Genomic DNA, 20,524 nt, shown 5'->3' on the forward strand with positions numbered 1-20,524 from the left:
CAGGAGACCTTTGAAGAAAGAGAGAGAGGCAGCATACTCTCTGCTGCTATACAAGTGTGTGTAACCTTTACTTTTGATTGTACTTGTAGCTCCAGCCTTGTTACTTTTAAGTAGAGCCTGCTTAGATATTACTTCTTTATGAAAGAACGGAAAAGAAAATAGCTCTGTCCTCTTGATAGTCAATGCCCTATCTACAGACTGGCACAGCTGCGCATACTGGCAGAAATAGAGGCTGCAGATTGTTGGAATTCACTGATGTCCACATCTGTTGTCTGGTTAATTTTCCAGCCAGTTTCCACTAAAATATTGGCATCTTCTTTATAATTAGCATCTTATTTGTAGGTAGCCACCACTACTAAACATTACTGAATGTAATTTTGCCTCCAACATGGGTATCTTACCTGATTTGGCAATACTTATATTATCTCCTGTAATAGAAGAAACCAGGTGTACCTATTGTGGGATTGAAGAATCCAACAGACGTCTGTTACATTTAGGTATCATGTACACTGCATTGTTCTGGCATATCAGTGTCTGGGATAATATTAAGCTATTAAGTTACATACAGCAACATGTTTGTAGAAGCCTGTCATGTTTCAAATTCTCTGAGGTAAGATGGAGTGTGAGACCTCTAAATCCTCAGATGATGTGCTATGATACAGTAATGGTATCCTGAGGTTTTTTAAAGGTCCTAATAGTGAAACACAACCTGAAAGGGGTTAACTCTATCTTTCCAAAGACCTGTTAAGTGCTTCCAACATATTTTCCACTTCTATTTCATATTTGCAACGTCCACAACTATTTTACTCTTCTGGGAAAATAATCCACTGATGATTCACGGCAGTCCCGGGCTGCTCACTGCCTGATGCAAGGAAGATCCCAGCCGGAAGAAAGAAGGCCCTATGGTCACGCCCTCAGCAGTGGGGAGGGGGTGTGGGTGAACGCGCGGCCGCGGCGCTCGTGCACGCGGAAGTGCGGGAGCAGTGCGCGCTTTTGTTGGGTTTCAGCGGGAAGCAGCAATGAGCGAATCCAGCCGACGGGGCAGTGAGCATAGAAACTACACCGGCTGCAAACGGCCTCGCAACGGCGGCAATAAAGTGACAGTGGCCCTCGGTGCGCAATGGGGAGATGAGGGCAAGGGGAAGGTGGTGGACCTGTTGGCCACTGATGCTGATATTGTGTGCAGGTGCCAGGTAAGGGCAGCTCTCAGTGCAACAAGTCAATTGGTATCTACTGCAAAGGAAACTCTGTGGCATATGCTGCTACTTTACAAGCAAATACATTGTAAGTGAATCCATTCCCCAAACTTTGATTCTTAAGTTAACAACATCAGTGAAAGAAAAATGTGGCATCCAGCTTCTATTACATTTCGTTGTTTCAAGCGTTAATTTGCAATTTATAATCGCGATATAGGAATCATTTCTGATTTTAACCTCATTGGTTGTGACACCATTCTGTCTTGAGAGTAGGTCAGTCATCCAAGGCAGGGAATGAAATGTTACTGAAAACTTAACTAAAAATAGACGTGTATTTTGCTTAGTTAAAAAGTGGCCTCAGATTCAACCAAGGTCGATCGTCCTCTGACGCAATTGTAACTGATAGTTAAGAGGAGGTTTAATAGGTTCTGAGAGACATGTACTGTACGGCCATAAATATCAGCCTGAGTCCAGCATACTTTTATATTGTTAATAAAATCGTAGATCTTCAGTTGATTAGGACGTTGTAATTAAAGTGTATTTTATTAGGAGAGTGGATATATAAAAGTGTGGAGTGATCAAAAGATATGGAGTTGAAGGAGGAAATTTGCCCCAAGCTAATTGACCAATACACAAAACCTAGCCCTCTCATGAAACAGTTTCTTAAGTGATTACAATAACTTTATCCAATCCAAAAACATATTCTAAATTTTGCAGACTGGTTGAATCACTTGCTGAAATCAGCCCTCGTTTTCTTTGTGTTTATTTGAACAAAGAATAGGACATTTTCCATTGGAATGAATTTTTGTCACCACAAGTCTTCATTTTCTGTACCTTATTATTACCAGCCATCACTAGTTACTAGTACTAGTTTTCTTGTCAAATATTGATGCAGTATCAGTGAGTGGGAGATGATAAATCCACAGCTGCCTTGAAGATTTTATAAAATCGTCTTTCCCGTAATTCAATAAATGGTATGTTTCTTTAAAGAGGGGTGTTTTGACTGAAGTAATTTACAATTTATGTTTTGTTCCAAAGTTTGACCTTTGAGAATCCTTAACTATCCAACTCTTTACATGATTACACTCAATCACGGTGAGCAACAGGTACTTTTAAAAAGTTTACTGGTGTGAGCAGCGGATCTCAATGCCAACTTATCTGTGATCATTTTAGCAGTGGAACAGATTGCACACAGTCTAACCTGTTGTTTTAGAAGAGCATGAGAGCTATAATTTGAAAATCCCAGAATATACATACAAATAAGAAGTACAGCAAACAATATTTCTAGTGAAAGCAAAAGATGCTGGAAATCACAGCGAGCCAGGCAGCATCCATGGAGAGAAAGCAGCTAACATGTCAAGTCTAGTTGGCTCTTGGTCAGAGCAACTTTTTTTTGTTTTCAGTACGGTTTCCAGCATCTGCAGTATTTTGCTCCTAAATAATATTTCTAGGTTAGCACGTTGCAACTTTGATGTGGAATAGTGCAAGTTTGTAAGGTGTAAAGAACTTTTACTCCTTAGCCCGGTTAGGGATGTTGTTTTATTTTGACTTATTAGTTGGGCTGTATGACTAGGGTATCAAAAAAATGGGAAGCTCTGAATCAGAGAGCTCCTTAAGCACAAATCAAGATCAGACACTGTTGAAAGAAGAAACTCCCAGCTGGAATCACCATGACAGCCAGCTGCTGATGTCACCAATGGCAAGTTAAGTGCTAAGCATCTTTCCTGAGAATCAGACTTTCCACAAATATAAAATATGGTTCAGAAAAACAATCAGATACTGGACTAAAGGAAAGATTGGCAAGGGGCAGACTATATAAATATAGATTCATTGACAAAGTAGATCTGCGTGGAATTTAAAGTGGGAAAGAAAGGTGGAGGGGTAAAAAGGTTTAGGGAGAGAATTCCAGAGCTTGGATTCTGAACAACTAACAACACCGTCCTTAATGGTGGAATGATTAAAATTGATTTACTCGAGACCTGAATTAGATGAGCATGAATATCTTAGGGTTGGCCTGAAGGAGATGACAGGGATTGGGAGAGGCAATGTCTTGGAGTGATTTTAAAACAAGGATGAAAATTTTAAAATCAAGGTTTGTTTAACTGGAGCCAATCCAGGTGAACTTGCACCAAGGGGTAGATGAACAATCAGGACTCAGTGCAGGCAATGTGTTATGGGCTCCTAATTTAAATAATTTAAGCAGCCTTGTTAGTTTAAGGTATCCTCTTGGGTTGAAAGCAGTAGAATTTATAGGGAACCATCTGAAAACATGTTTTTTTTTTACCATGAAGTGGACATAAATCACGACAATAGAACACTTAATGCAAATATGAAAGAATATCATCACTGGAACTATACCCATTAACATCATGTGTAATGATGCACTTCAACGAATGGTTCAATAATATTTGTTACATAGATACCTGTGTTGAATCTTGGGCAGTTTAACATGACAAATTATAAAAATAGATGCTCACCTTCTAGTTGTCATTATTATGGGCTTTAAAAGTGTCCAGTATTCACTGTTTAAAAAGTGTTTGTCAACCCTTTTTTCATTTGGAACAGGGAACAGGTCTGCTAATTAAGTTCATATTTTTGTGACAAATTTATGCTAACTGTGCGCAAACTCTTGTACACTAATCATTTCATTGTGCACTTGTAAACATAAACACTTTTTAAGAAAGAAATTAGTCCTTTTAATCTGAAAGGAATTTTGCTCATCAGTCAAAATCAATGGCTTTCAAGTTGACAAGCCACTTGAAGTTGTGCTGAAGAGTGTGATAATATGGTCTGTGTAATATTTTGATTTTGAAAAGCTTCTTCTTGATTTATTTAAGGTATTTTTTTTTTCGTGAAAGAACATACCATCCTTATTTGATCTGGCCTATATGTGACTCCATTGTGTGGTTGTCTGTAAGTTTTTCCTCGAAGTGCCTTGATAGCAACTGAGTTTTATCAAACCGCTTCCAAGAAGGGGCCCCACTCTACTTTCTCAGAGCAGTTAAAGTTGCACAATAAAACCCAACCTTCTCAATGCCACTCACGGTTTGACCGTGTACATTAGTCATCTGTTTTATTACATTCTTCCTATTCTACATTTTATGTATCTGGTGGCATCTTTCAATATGATCTAGGAATACGACATAAAGAATATAGAAGCAGGAGCAAGCCATTCAGTCCCTCAGGCCTGTTCTGCCATTCTAGATCATGGCTGATCATCTACCTCAATGCTATATTCCCATTCTATTCCCACATCCCTTGATGTTATTAGTTGCTAGAAATCTGTTGATCTGTTGAAGTTAATAATGATGTGGAGGTGCCAGTGTTGGACTGGAGTGGACAAAGTCAGAATTCCCACAACATCAGGTTGTAATCCAACATGTTTCTTTGAAATTACAAACTGTTGGAGCACAGCTCTGAAACAATGACTGAGCTTCTACCACTCTTTGGAATTCTCTATGCCAAAGATTCACCATCCTGTGAGTAAAAATCTGAGTCCTACCTGACTTCCCTTTTATTCTGAGACTGTATCCCCTGGTTCTAAACCCCATAGCCAGGAGATCTTCCTCTATGCATCAACTACCTTAGGCATCAGAAAGTTGGATTTCTTGCCCCCAACATCTGTGTGTCAGTATTTACTTACCTTTTCCAAAATTATAACTGAACTATTTGTTCAGAAGATAGAAGCAGGAATACACCATTCAGTCCCGCTTGCCTGTGATATCATTCCACATCATGGCTCATCATCAACATCAATGCCATTTTCCTGCGATATCCCAATATCCCCTGAAGTGATTAGTCTCCAGAAATTTATCAATTTCCGTCCTGAAAATACTCAATGACAGAGCTTCCACAGCCCTCAGGGTTAGACTATTCCAAAGATTTACTATCCATATGTAAAAATTCTTCCTTTATTTAGCCGCAAATGTTTTCCCCTCATTTTGAGTCTATGATCCCTTTTTCTAGATCGTCTACCAGGGGAATCATCCTTTCTGCATCTACCCTATCTAGCCCTTTAAGAATCCTTCAAGTGTCAATGAGATCACCTCTCATTTTTCTAAATTCCAGAGATTATAAACTCAATCTCCTCAATCTTTCCTCATAGGACAATCCCACCATTCCATGAATTAGTCAGGTGAACCAGTTTTTCTTTCCTCAAGTGAGAGGATTCTCCAAGAGCGGTCTCTCCAAAGTTCTATATAATTGAAGCAAGCTATCTTTCCCCTTGTTATCCGCTAACTATAAAGGCCAACATACCATTTGCCTTCACCTGCATGTTAACTTTCCATGACTAATGAAGGATGCATGCATCTTCAACTCTTCCATCATTTAAGCAATGTCCTGCATCTATATTCTTCCTACCAAAGTGGGTAATCTCACATTTATCCACATTATATTCCATCTGCCATGGTCTTGCACATTCACTCAGTCTGTCCAACTTCCTTTGATGCCCCTTTGCATCATCCTCACAAAGTACATTCCCACTCGGTGGTGTGTCATCTGAAAACTTGGACATATTACATTTGGTCACCACATCCAAATTATTGATATCAATTGTGAAAAGTTCAGGCCCAAGCACTGAATCTTGCTTGTCCCATCTGCCAACTTGAGAATGGCACATTTATTCTTACTGTGTTTTCTTCCTGTTAACCAATCCTGCATAGGATCCTTCATCCTATGTGCTCCAATGTTTGTTTATGAACCTGTGTGGGATATTATTGAACCCCGTCTAAAAATCCAAATACACAATATTCTCACTTGTTTCCCCCTTCTCCACTAAAATACTGCAACAGGTTTGTGTTTTCTTTCTGATTTCCCTTTCATCAATTTAGGTTGACTGACCAACCGATCATTTTTTTTAAGTGAAACAAATAACTGTGGTTGCTGAAGATTGGAAACAAAGACAGAAATTGGAATTCTAAAGAAGGGTCACTAGACTCAAAACATTAACTCTGCTTTCTTTCCACAGATGCTACCAGACCTGCTGAGTTTCTCCAGTAATTTCTATTATTATTATTTTCTAAGTGTCTAGTTGTCACATCCTTCACATTAGATTCTAGTATTCTTCCTATTACTAATGTAAGATTGGCAGTTCTGTCGTTCCCTGTAGTCCTTATGTGAAAGTTCAGGTCTTTGTGTAGAATACACTTGTTTATCAGGGCTGTGCATCCAGTCCGGTCTCCCTTGTGGAGTAGCTAAAGGTCGGACTGGAGTCGTCAGAAAGAACATGAGAAGGTCAGTTAAATGTTTCGGTTGTTGACAGTCAAACAAGACCTAATGTTGTGCCACTGGTCACTCGGATCTTTTAATATGTTGACTGTGCTTTAAAAACTCATTCAGAAACCCATGCATGATGAATTGTGGTTTAGAAGTTAAAAAAAATGCAGTTCTGTCTGCAGATGTTTTAATCCATAATGTGCACCAAGTACAAGTGTTAGAAAAAAAATTGGATTATGTGAAACAATAAAGTTTTGCATTAGGGTTTATATTTCTAGACCAGTCTACTTTTTCTGAAATAAATTAATAAGATGTACTTAAATATAAATCAATTTCAGCAAATCTCACCTATCGTACTGTAAAGCAGTATATTTTTGAGACTACTTGATGTTGCTATACTTTACAGATTGAAGTGCTGATGCTGGCTTCCTTAGCCAACTGACTGTGGTTTGTGCTGCTCTGTAGTGACACAGCTAGAACTGTTGTTGGAGGTCAAGTGTATGAGACATAGAGAAGCAGAAAGCTCAGAACAGTGAATAGAGAAAGCAAAGAGTTATCCAAGCACAAGTTTTGTCCAGAATACCGCAGAGCCTAGACTTTATTAATTTTTATGTACAAACCTACCATTATTACTTTCTGAAAAATTGATAATCTATCTATTTTATGCTATGTATTGAAGATATTAGAGAACATGAAAGGGCTTATTTTCACCTGGAGAAGAAAAGAAAATAGATACCTTGCATTTATATAGCACTTTACAAGACCACTAGGCATCAAAAATGCTTAACAGTCAATTCTATACATTTGAAGTGTTGTTGTTAGAATGTAGGAAATACAGTTGCCAATTTGTGTACAACAAGGTCCACAGACAATAATATGATAATGGCCAGATAATGAGATATTGATTTGAGAGATAACTATTGGCTAGGACACCAAGCATAACTCCCTGCTGTTCTTGAAATAGTGTCCCGGATTCTCTTAAATCCACCAAAGTACTGCTTCAGTTTACCACCTCATTTGGAAGATGGCTCCTCAGACATACAACATAGAACAGTACAGCACAAGGCAGACCCTTTGGTCCACCATGTGTGCCAACCACAATGCTGTTCTAAACTAATCCCATCTGCCTGCAAATGATCTGTATCTCTCTATTCTCTGCTTGTTCATGTGTCTGTCTAAATGCCTCCTAAAACATTGCTGTCATAGCTGCTTCTGTCACCTCCCTTGGCAATGCATTCTGGCACCTCTGTTTAAAAAAAGCTTGCCTTGCACATCTCCTTTAAACATTTTCCCCTCTGACTTTAAACCTATGCCCCCTAGTATTTGAAATTTCATCCTGGGAGAAAGACTCCAACTATCCATCCTATCCACCCCCCTTATAATTTTCATACTTCTATCAGGTCGCACTCAGCTTTTGAAGCTCTAGTGAAAACAATCCAAGTTTGTTCAACTTCTCCTTATATTAAATACACTCCAATCCAAGCAACATTCTGGTAAACCTCTCTTGCACCCTCTCCAAAGCCTCCATATCCTTCCTATAATGAGGCGACCAGAACTGCAGACAATACTCCAAATGTGGCCTAACTAAGGTCTTATACAGCTGCAATATGACTTGCCAACTTTTATACTCAATGCCCCAAACGCTGAAGGCAAGAATTCTGTATGCCTCCTTTGCCATCCGATTTACTTATGTTGCCACCTTCAGGGAGCTATGGATTGCACCCCAAGATCTCTCTGTACATCAGTGCTCCTAAAGATGCTGCAATTTAATATATATTTTCCTCTTGCATTTGACCTCCCAAAATGCATCACCTCGTACTTGTCTAGATTAAACTCCATCTGCCATTTCTTCAACCACCTTTCCAACTGATCTATATTCTGCTGTATCCTTTGATAACCTTCCTCACTACCCACATCTCCACCAATTTCCCTGTTATCTGCACACTTACTAATTAGACCACCTACATTTTCATTCAAATCATTTATATAAATTACAAACATGAGGTCCCAGTACTAATCCTGTGAAACGACACTGGTCTCATGGACTTCCAGTCAGAGAAAGACCCCTTCTCTGCTTCTCTGACCAAGTCAATTTTGTATTCAACTTACGAACTTACTGTGGATCCTTTGTGCCTTATTCATCTGGGTCAGCCTATCGGGAAGGAACTTATCAAATGCTTTGGTAAAGTCCATGTGGACAACATCCACTGCCTTACCCTCATCAATCATTTTTGTCACATTCTCAAAAAATTTAATCAAATTTGCGAGACAAGGCTTCTCTCTCACAAAGCTATGCTGACCATCCCTATTAAATCCAATGTTTTCCAAATGGGAGGAGATCCTGTCCCTAAGAATCTTCTCCAATAATCCTACCACTGATGTAAGGCTCACTGGCCCATAATTTCCTCTGTAACTTCCTCAGTATTGCATTGGAATGTCAGCCTTATGCTTAACCACAGACTGGATCTTGGATCCAGAACCTTGTGACTCAGAGGCAACAACGCTACCGACCGCAGTGATACCTATATAAAGAACTCCACTAAAGCCCAGACAATTTTAAACTTGCCTTGCCCAGGCATTATTTGAATAAAGTCAGACAGTCTGCTGTTTAAAACTGGCAGGATTAATGTCAGCGCACGTCAGGAAAGCTAAGGATTCCTTGAAGAATTCAGAGAAGCACAACTTCTCCTGGTAAAAATTCTAAATTTTTAATGTTACTTCGTGACCATTTAGCAATCCCTGCTCCACCCAGTGGTTTGGCTATTTGTTTTGGGTGGCCTTCCGAATTGAGGTTTAAATACCATGACTTGGGAAATGAAAACTACTGTGGATGACTTTGTTTGTACTCGGGTAAGTTCCAAGGAAAACACAAACACTGTGATACCAACCCTGCCAGTAACTTATAATAATTTATTTTTAATTTTTAATTCCACATTCTTTGTATCTGTAAATGCATGTTTGATATTTGGGATCATGCAAGTAATCTCATTTTAATTCCATTAAAATCTTGAATGGAAGCTTGATTGGAATTATTCTAAGTTGACTACAGTTACCATGGCAAATGGCTTTCTTTTCAATATTTTCAAAACTGTGCTTGAAGATATTGTAATAAATTTACACTATCCCAAATTTTCAAAAGTGCTTTGTAGTCACCAGCAAATTCTTTCAAAATACCTAAGGGAAAATGTTCTTTGTGTGACCTAAGAACTTCCAGCTGTAAAGCTGCCCATTTAGTATGGAGTTCAGCTATTGAACGAAGTGCTGCAAAATGGTAAGTAAGCAAAGTTCTTAGCTGATTAAAGCTAATTAAAACATAAGACCTCTAAGAACAAATCCATTCAATGAAAATAGGGAAAGTACTGGTTCAGTGTTTGTTTTACACCCCATCCAATTTTACTCTTAATTGACATAGCTGTTTGAGATGTAGATTTGTCACAGACTGACAGTATATATTGCTGATAACTTGCCAGCTATCTAACAGTTAAACTTGGGAACTGCTTTCAAAAGGTGAAGTTTTGTCATATCATAGAATCCCTTCAGTGCAGTTAGAGGCCATTTGGACCATTGAGTCTGCACTGACCCTCTAAGGAGCATCCCACCCAGATCCACCAGAACCCCCATCCCTGCAACCCCTCAATTACCATGGCCAATCCACCTAACCTGCACATCTTCGGACTTTGAGAAAAAACCAGAGCACTTTGTGGAAACCCATACTGACATGGGGAGAATGTGCAAACTCCATAGAGACGGTCACCTGAGGTTAGAATTGAACAAGCCCCTGGTGCTGTGAGGCGGCAGTGCTAGCCACTGTGCCACCCAAAGCAGTCAAAGTTTTTCATCTTGCACTCATCAGGACGTTTCACAAGAATACGCATTCAAGGAGAAAACCAAAATTTGTACTGCACGACAAGAGATTTGTTTAGTAAGTGGACTGTGTATGGCAGGGATATTGCAATGGAAAATGGACCCAATAATTTTGATTGACAATTAACTGCCAGGCTTTGTTTAAATTTTAAACCAGGCAGGTTGATTCTGGTCAGGGCATTGATCTGAGAAATGAACCAGTGAATACCTGTCGCCTGTATTTTTTGAAAAGCATTGAAAGTATGTCTTTAACCTACAGTACTCAAGTTCTGTGCTACCAAATGACTGTAAGGATTAGACCATGAAATAACTTCACAAATTGTAATAATCACACACTCTGACTACTAACATTGAATTACAGTGATACACTGGGGAAGATTTTGTTTAGATGGCAATATTTCCTGCCTTGCCATCTAAATAATTAACAGGAATACATCCCGAACTATAATGACAACTCCACAGCCATTTACCGCTTCAAGGAATATTAATTAGCCGGAGATGGGGAAATCCTGCTCTATCTCAGATGGAAGTCAGGCCTTGGAGAGCTGAAAATTCTGTAGATGCAATACTGTCATCAGCATTAGAGACCAGGACTGGGACTACAAGCAGTTATTAGATTTTAAGTCCCAGAGTCCTGGACCAGGGCCACAATCTAAGGATAAGGAATAGGCCTTTTAGGACAGAAATGAGAAATTTATTCAGCCAGGGAGTGGTGTCCTGTGGAATTCTCTGCCACATCAATATTTTGACCTCAAAAGGTTTCAAGACTTACAAGAAAGATATAGAAATAGTTTTTAGAACTTAAGGGATCAAAGGATATGGGGAGAAAGATGGAACAGGGAACTGAGTTGGATGATCAGCAATGATCGTATTTGACTCAAAGCGTCAAATGGCCTACTCCTGCTCCTATATTCTGTGTTTCTCTGATTCATTAACAGTAACATCCTTGAACATCAAAGGGCACTGGCTAGATTCTCTCTTGTTGGAGATGGTCATTGCGTGGTACTTATGTGGCAAATGAATTTTAGAGGACCCTTTGGTGCAAGTTAAAAGAGCTTCCTCTGTTATTAATTTTATTTTTGTACATTTGGCACTTAATGATTTTCTATTCAAACCACTGGTTAATCCTGACTATATTGATTCGTATCTATGAACTACTAAGTACTGAATATTTAATAGTATGATTATTTAAGTTAATAAAGAGTTGTTCATGCATAACATATTCTGATTTCTTCCTTTATGCTTGTGCAAAAAGGGGTTAATTAATTAATCCAGTTGTTTGCATATAATTGAGGTTGCATCCAAGATCAAAAACCTGTCGGAAAATTCCAGATTTTTCTCACCAAGAAGTTACCTGAGAGTATTAAGGACTTGTCAATCTCCTTAACACTTGCCTGTAATGATACTAAAATGAGTTTTAAGCTATTCTGGGTACCATACCTTTGATAGGATATATGGCTTTAGAGGGAATGTCATGTACGAATACCAGAATAATTCCGAAATTCCAGGAGTATATTACAGGGAAAAGATCATATAGATAAGGTCTCTAGATTCTTCCTGTTGTCCCTATGTTTGTATGTTCACTGTTTTGTATTCATGGACATTCTTCACTGTCTCTCCATATCTCTTGATTTTCCATCTTGCCCACACTTGGGAAGTACCTGGTCCCTACTGAACATCTACTCATGGTGTAGCATTTGAGATCGGAAGTCATCTTGCAAGCAACCGTAGACACAAAGCTGTTTCCCAGTATTTTATTGCAACATCTTCCTCATTATCGAACCACTTTAAAAATGGCAGCTTTTGGAATAAAGTAATTGTTTTTTTTAATTCATATTACCAATATATGTACTATTTCTTAGGATTACAAATGTATTAATATTTTCTGAGTAGCACAAATTACTCTTGAGTGTTTTGCTCCATGCATTAATTTGCAATTCCAAATATCTTTTAGGGTGGAAACAATGCTGGCCATACGGTCGTTGCAGATGGAAAGGAATATGATTTTCACCTTTTTCCAAGTGGCATTATTAACCCAAAAGCTATTTCCTTTATTGGTAAGTCAATTAATTTGAAGAAACAGCCAAGTTTTGAGAAAAGAAATGATCGGTAAATGTGTTATTACCATTCACGTTGAAAATATATAAGGCTTTTTCCATTTTCCATGCCATTAGGTACTTTCAGCTCTGGTGATTGAATGTTATAATTCGCTTCAGCATCCTTGCATTGGGGTAGAAAAATCAGCTAACATTCCTGTTCTTGAGGTTATTCAGTGGTTTCTGGTAAAATTCGAAAAACACTTCGAGAAAACGTGGTCAGGCTCAGTTATGATATCCATTTAGTAATGAAATGGGAATAAACATTATATTGTCATGGAGGAGAATGACCATGAGAAGTCTAAAGGGGATCTGTCATCTGTGGTTCCACACTTAAGCAAAGATCATGAAATACTAGTGATAAGAGATCACTGGGATTGGAGGAATAAGTAAACGAAAATCACTTGTGTACCTGAACCGTGGGATTTTTATTCAAACTGATCAGATGTTCTGACACATTATCAGGGCAGGTGGGACTGTGGACCAGAACTTCTGAACCCAAAGGTAGGCACACACCCACTGCACCAACTCAGCATTGAGTTTTGTGGTGAAGAATCACTTGTTGTCCATTAAAGAGAGCTACTTCACTAGAAATAACTGGACAGAAGTGCTTGAAAGACAATAACGAAGATAACTGGTTGCAGTAAAATCTGTGTGCCACTATTTTCAAAGCTTTTGGGAGCCTGCAAGAATATTAATACCACACAGTATTACAACAAATCAGTGAGGTGAATTGCTCATTTCTTTGCAGCAATCAATCAAACAGGAAGGAAACCATAAAACTGTGGAATATTGCACAAGAGTGGGAGAATGCGAGAATCTTGTTATCTCTTGAGATCTAAAGCGAGTAAATTTTACAAGAGTCGAATGCTTAGAAGGAGCTCTTGTGGTGCAGTAGTGGTGCCCATACATTCAGTTGGAAGGTTAACGTCGAAGTTTCAGCTACCCCAGATGTATTTCATAATATGGCTGAGTATGTTGATTAAAAAAATAACTAACTGAATTCACGGAGTTAACCAATATACATGTCTAAGTGGAATTTAAACACTGTCTTTTCTTTAAAGGGCTCTTGTGATGCAATGATAGTGACCTTGCCTCTCAACCAGAAGGCCAAGGTTCAAGTCTCACCCACTCTAAAGGTGTGATAATGAGTTGATTGAAAATATGTCACGGTTGGGAGTTCATTATGCAGTAAGGGATGTCACCTTTGAATGCACGGATATTTTAGGGCATTCATATTGATCTGAACTTGGAGTAAATTCCTGATTCCTTTTTTGAAGGATTTTAAAACTATTATTAATTACCATATCCTAATGCACTATGTTTTTTCTACTTTAGGGAATGGTGTTGTAATACATTTACCTGGTTTGTTTGAAGAAGCTGACAAGAATGAAAAAAAAGGTACACTTGTTCAGCTCTGCATATTTTGTGACCTTTACATGAACTGTTACATCAAAATTAGAGCACACTTGAATAATGTTTCAGATATGTTTGAAATAATTGTGTTAATTTGTAGCTTTTTCTCTATGGTCTATACCACCATGCATACAAATATATGAATCTGAAGGAGACCACTCAGCCCTTCGAGCTTTATTTCTGTTTTAAATGGTTGGCTCTTTATTTTTAATCAGTGACCCCTAGTACTAGATTTTCCCAATAGAGGAAATGTTCTTTCTACAAGCATCTTCCCAAGACACCTCAGGATCTTGTATTTCAGCCAAGGCACCTCTTACTGTTCTCAACTCCAGCAGTTACAAGCCTAGCCTGCCAACCTCTCCTCTTAACACAACCTGGTCAATTCAAGTTTAGGTGGAACAAATCTCCCCTGAACTGCTTCCCATGCATTTACATTCATCCTTAAATAAAGTGATCAATACTGTACATGGCACTCCAAATGCCATCTCACTAAAGCCCTCCGTAACTGAAGGATAGCCTCCAACCTATGTCATAAGCAGATTTAGCATCCATAATTTCAGTCCCTGCATCCAAGTTATTTGGATAAGTCGTAAAAAGTTGAGCCCCAGCACTGGTTTCTGTGGCACATCTCTTGTTACGTCTTGCAACCAGAAAATGACCCATTCATGTCTATTCTACTTGTTCCTGTTAGTCAGCCGATCTTCTATCCATATCATTATGTTACCCCCTGCACCATGGTGAAATTTTCCCATTTTCCATTAGTGTGTTGTCAAATGAGATCCAGAAGTGTCTGGTTCCTCAACCTCCTCGCTGTCTGTGATTACAGCCTTCAGCAGTTTAAGCTGAGGAGGGTGAGCCTGCATCTGGACAGGGGCCTGTTAGGAGGCCTAGGCCCTACAGGCCCAAAACCATCAGGAGACAGCAACTCAAGCGTTCCAACTGCATGGAAGGAAAATTGCCGACATGTGTCTATAGAAATGCAGTTGACTCTTAACTTGTATTTCACTTTGTATCTGGCTGATAGTGCAGCTCTGAATTATTAGCCTGAAAGTACTCGTGTTCTTTAAGATCAGATCAAAATGATTACAAGAAGATATATGCACTGCACTATATAGCTAATTTATTAGATTAATCTACTTAATATATATACAAACTAATCTATTAGATTAAACTACTTTATATACAAATAAATGAGCAAATCTATTAGCATAAACTACTTTATACAACGGCAAACTAATGCTTTGCAATACATTGTCTTCACACTAGAGTTTTTGGACAGCTAGCATTTCAAGCTCCATCTCAGGTTCCATGGCCCAGTCTCACAGACCCGGTCCAATGGGGAAAGTCCAACAAGTGGGCCAATACAATGGGAATAATACTATAGCTCTGCACTGATTACATGCTGTATCGTCATTTCATGGTATTTTCAATACTCTTCTGGACATTCCGTTGATCAAAAAAGAAAGTTGAAAACATCTGCTGTTGGCTCCGTGTTAACTGCATAAAAGATCAAGGTTATACAGTTACTGCTCAGTTAAACAGGCTGTTTTTGTTTATTTTAACACCAGCCCTATTTTCATTTATTTTTTCACTTTGCTTCAATTGCTAATTTTCACATCCAATTAACCCTTAACCATTAGCCTTAATGGTCTGGTTTGAAGATATCATTTTTAAGCCCAACACTACAAGCTGCTGCACTCCTAGCCACCATCGCCATGTTTTCTGTGTGTACCTCCAACTTCTGGAACCAGAAGTTAATGCTGAGCAGGTGCTCGTGCAGCCACGCAGCATAGAGGGGACCTTGGTCCTAGCCTGCCTTTATAGATCTGTGGTCCATTTGTGGTTGTTATTAAAATTTGATCCCTAAGTGACTGAAACTGATTCAACCCTTGCAGTGTCCCTCAGTTCCAAAGTAGAGATTAGAAGGGCTAAAGTAGTGTGTGACTTGGTCCGAAAGCATGCGTGATATAGTGGTGAGGCTTCGTGGTTTACTGATGCCAACTTGCTTGGACAAAGGGATAAGGAAGCTGATAGCAATGAAGCATGCAGGGACATTGGTGTGAAGAAGCAGCTGTACGATAGCCAGGAAAATCTTAGCGAGCTGTACCAGTGCTGGTTTACATGTTAGGAATATGCACCTTATTTCTCAGTGACCGAGGAGAATTGGAAGTGACATATAATTAAGGCAAGTTAGAGCTTAAATAATTAAATGCAAATGCGAGGCAATAGTCACTGTTGACCAGCAAGAATCTGAAGTTGCCATCTGTATCTTGAGAAGAATATTGGAAAAGATTTCTCAACACAAGAATCTGATTTTTTTTTTCGTGCTCACTGCATTTTCCCACTTTTCTTGCCATTGTTCACATCACATCAGGAGGGTGAAATTCCACCCCATATTACTTTCTGTATGCGTTCTTTATTTACAGCTTGAAACGTATGTTATCCTCTCACAATGTGAGAGCTTCTACTCCTTCCCAGCTGTTGCTGTTTAAATGTCTGTCTCTGACATCATTATTACATGGATGCTTCTGATGTTAATCCAGGTACTCTAGAATATTGTTCCTTAATCCTAACCAAACTGGATCTGTCTTTGACCTCCTATAACTACATCGGTACCATAATTTCTTCTTTGATAAATTCCACCATTCCTCTCTGTTTTGTTTTGCCATCTTATACCTGGGAATATTAAGGAAGTATATATTTAAGGAAGTTAATTCTTGATAAAGATTTTCGAGTGAAGCAGTCAGAAGTTTTAGTAAATTATCTCCAGAATGTTTAAGCTCACAGAGCTTCTCAAAGTGGCAGCCTATAATAAGTTTCAATCGTAGGTCAATGTCAGAAATTGTATAACTTGTCTGCCAATTTCTTGAATTATCCATTTGATTCTGTCTTAATGCTGTAGCCTAGGCGTCTCCACTCTTTCTAATAAGGATACGCTTTAACTTCATCCCTTTTTCTTCCTGTCCATCTCAACAATATTATAACCAGGACTGTGTTCCCATTGTAGTCTAATTTTATCTCCATCGCAGTTATGACCATGAAAGTCCTTGGAGCTGATCTCACTCAGCCAGCTTTATTTTAGTCAAATGGAAGCTGCTTTGAGGAATTTGCGTACCTTGTCTCATGGATAGTCTGTAAGAATTCTATATTTTGATCTTCTGCACTATTTTGTATTTTTATCAGGATTAAAAGAATGGGAGAAGAGGCTGATCATTTCAGACAGAGCACACTTGGGTATGTAAGTGATGGTAAAGCTGTTCTTAAAATTTGGTTTGTTGAAAGAATCACGCTTTGAATTTCTTAACAATTAGTGGGCTTTTAGTTTGGTAATTTTTTTCTAACACTGAAATTGAGGAAAATAACAAATGCAATTTGGCATACATTTTGAGCTTGATGTTTTTATTTGTTGTATTTAACAGTGTTTGATTTTCATCAAGCTGTTGATGGTCTTCAAGAAATTCAGCGACAAGAGCAGGAGGGAAAAAAGTAAATATGACCGTCAGTGTTAAATATATGATGCAGCAGCACATTAGAAGTTAGCTTAAAAAAGTATGATGCTGAGAGTCTGGTTTATACTCCAATTAATGGATATTATTCCATTTATTGCCATTTATACAGTTGTTTTTGACCGAAATAGCACAATCAGATTTTAATTGATTGTAATGACAACAGTGCTGGATTGAGAGGGGGTCTTCCTATATGTTTTATACCACTGGGTATTTCCAACCCAAGACTTGCCATTAGAAGTATAAATAAGTATAAGATGACATCTGTGATTTTACATCAGATTTAACCCATTTGTGTAGATAGACTAAAAAGCAGCAAAATGTTTTCACAATACTGGCCTGAGCGCCTCTCTTGACTTCAGGAAAGATCTGTACCCTGAAAATATTATCCCTAAGTTAAATGTATGCACACAATGTTAATGCAGTGCCATTGGAGAAGTTTTGGCAGCATGAGAACTGCATGACATTACAAAATAGCTTCCACTATGAGCAATCCAATTGATATCGCTTAGTAAAGAACAAATCTACGTTTATCTTTAATAGTTTTCTTTTCACAACTTTCCTTTGCCACGATACTTTTAAAAAGTACTTTTATTTGAAAGATGGGGCTTCTTTCTTTTACATTATATTAAAGAAACGTATGTTGTTTTTCTAGTATTGGCACCACAAAGAAAGGGATAGGACCAACATACTCCTCCAAAGCAGCACGAACTGGTCTGCGAATCTGTGACCTTTTGGCTGACTTCAGCGATTTCAGCTCCAGGTAATAATATAGGGACTGTTGTAGACACTTGCATTAATGGGATGACTTAGATTATAGCTCAGCAAATTACTGAAGTTCGCTTGTAGAGTGTAATTTGTTGATGATAATACTAAGTAGCTCTGGACTGAATTTAAGTCACACTTGAGGATTTCCTTACACACGTAAGGCTCTGAACCAAGTTTCCTGCCATGCCCTTTATTGTCAAGTGGATATGTGGAAAGGAGGACGTAAGTATTTTAAATTGGAAAATTAAGTGCATACAGGATAGAATATTTTACAGCTCCAGATTCTCGGAATATTTTCAAGCCTGCTCAATTCAGTTGTGTTTTTAGTTGTCTCATAATATTTAACACATGTGAAGTGCATTCTTTTCAAGTATAGACATGATTTGGTTCACGATGATATAGCAGCAAACATAAATTAATCACAATTGTATTGACTGCATATCACCAAATATTTGAAGGACCAATCAATATATCAACTTTCCATGAGTGATAATGTTCAAAATGTGTAAGTGCTGGGACTTGCTTAGCTTTTGGGTCGGGACCCTTCTTCAGAAATGATTTCTGAAGAAGGGCCCTGACCCGAAACGTCAACTTTCCTATTCCTCTGCTGCCTGGCCTGCTGTGTTCCTCCAGCTCCACACTGTGTTACCTCTGACTCCAGCATCAGCAGTTCTCACTATCTCTGCTAACACTCAATGATTGTGCAGCTGGAGTTTGATCACTACACCGATTTCTGAAGTAACGTTTTTTACCCACGTGTAATGCAAGTTTCCAAAACTTAAGATTTTTTTCACAGTAAAATGAGAAAGACCATGATACTGACCTGCCTTCCTTAGGTCTTTCAGACCTTGTTTAACACGTGATATTTTTGGCCAACATCTAATTTTAAGATTATTTTGTCCTGGTTGAACAGTTAGTGATGAGAATTGTCAACTTAAAATTATCACTTAACCAATTTAAGAGAGAGGTTAGAAGACATTTCTTTACCTGGAGTTGTTGGAGCACAGAATGGTTTACCACAGGGAGATTGGTGAGACAGAGGTCATTGTCTCCTTGAAAGGAAAAGTGATAAATATTTGGAGTAGAAGATGATACAGTGGTATAGGAAGAGGACAGGACAGTGGAATTAAGTTTACATTGCTGTGCCAAAAAGACAACAAAACCAGAAAGGGCCAATGGTCACCTTCTGTGCTGTGAACTTAAATGATTCTTCTTCGGTTACAACAAATCCCAAACAATAGAAAGTAAAGCTAATACTTTTTGTACGATTCTTGAATCCTTAACAGGTTTAAACTTCTGGCTCAACAATATCAGTCCATGTTTCCTAACCTGAAAATAGACATTGAAGGACAACTTAAAAAATTAAAGGTAAAATGATGAAAGAGCATCAGCAGATTTTTCTTTTGTTACTCAAAATTGCATGCAAGAATTTATTATCATTATGTCATTGCATGGTAAATGTACTTCACACAGTAAAACATTCACCCATGATATTAATTTACCTACAATTCCAAACAATTTTCAAATAATACCTAAATATTTGACCATCATACTTTTTATCAATTTCAAAGGCATTTTATGGAATCCTGGAAGGAATATATTAAAAAAAGGAAACTAGCACTGAGAGGGTAATGTAAAGTTTGAGGATATCTACAAATTAAACAGTCTAATTCCAAGTCCTCAATGCAATCAAGTATGGATGTAGTATACTTGTCCACATCGAAGTGCTAAATTGGAGGCTACTCTTAGATCTCGTCAGACTGAGTTCAGAATCCCATTTTGTAGTGGAGGAACAACACTGAAACCTGGCTCCTGGCTGCCTTTGAATAACTGTTAGTGAATGATTTAAAGAAGAAAAGCCAAAAACCTATGAATAGCTGATTTATTTTGCTTTTTCATAAGTTAAATTGAACATCATGAAGGTGCCGTAGAGAACTGGAAAATTAATGCACTATGTAGAATAAATATTTTTAACTAAAAGCTGAGATGTTTACTTTAGTGAAGAGGAGATTCTGGTAGCATTCCCTAAAGGTGCAAGGTTCAAATCCCATATCAGAAAATTCTGATGGGTAAAGTCCAGTGTTTAACTCTTTAATATTAATGTTGGTATCCAGCTGAATACGCAGAAATTCAAATTTTCCACCCAGCATAATCATGTGGGCTGTGGAAGTGCGCAAAATACATAGTAATCCTGACACTCCTCTCTCTACCATGTTTATGACCTTAAAAATAAAACAACCAATTTAATCTGCTATGAATGCAAAAACATATGTACTTTTGATCTGCTCGTACTTGGTAAATGTTCAGGTACTCTGCACTGATGATTGACAGATGTTGTATTTTATTGCAATTTGTTGTGGCCACAGCTCAATGGACCATGATCACCAAAGGTCTGGATAGTTATTTGTCAATAATCAATGTCTATCAATAGCTATCTATGGACGTTCTCTGGAATCCTTGT

The 20,524-nt window shown here is 38.2% G+C and overlaps 1 protein-coding gene across 2 annotated transcripts in view; it reads left to right on the forward strand.

Annotated features, from left to right (window-relative positions):
- Positions 1 to 940: 940 nt before the first annotated feature.
- Positions 941 to 20,524, forward strand: part of adss1 (adenylosuccinate synthase 1) — a 32,638-nt gene continuing 13,054 nt past the window's right edge. The window contains exons 1-7 of one of the 2 annotated variants that reach the window (XM_020515637.2): positions 941 to 1,193; positions 12,232 to 12,334; positions 13,712 to 13,774; positions 16,973 to 17,023; positions 17,209 to 17,275; positions 17,951 to 18,058; positions 19,350 to 19,431. In XM_020515637.2, coding sequence (XP_020371226.1) covers positions 1,020 to 1,193; positions 12,232 to 12,334; positions 13,712 to 13,774; positions 16,973 to 17,023; positions 17,209 to 17,275; positions 17,951 to 18,058; positions 19,350 to 19,431 — 648 coding nt within the window. In that variant the 5' untranslated portion in view covers positions 941 to 1,019. Of the gene's footprint in view, positions 1,194 to 9,219; positions 9,264 to 12,231; positions 12,335 to 13,711; positions 13,775 to 16,972; positions 17,024 to 17,208; positions 17,276 to 17,950; positions 18,059 to 19,349; positions 19,432 to 20,524 lie in introns of those variants that run through there. The other variant, XM_048600415.1, reaches the window with a different exon arrangement.

This window comes from Rhincodon typus, chromosome 8, assembly GCF_021869965.1.
Source record: "Rhincodon typus isolate 14 chromosome 8, sRhiTyp1.1, whole genome shotgun sequence".
Classification (NCBI taxonomy): Eukaryota; Metazoa; Chordata; class Chondrichthyes; order Orectolobiformes; family Rhincodontidae; genus Rhincodon; species Rhincodon typus.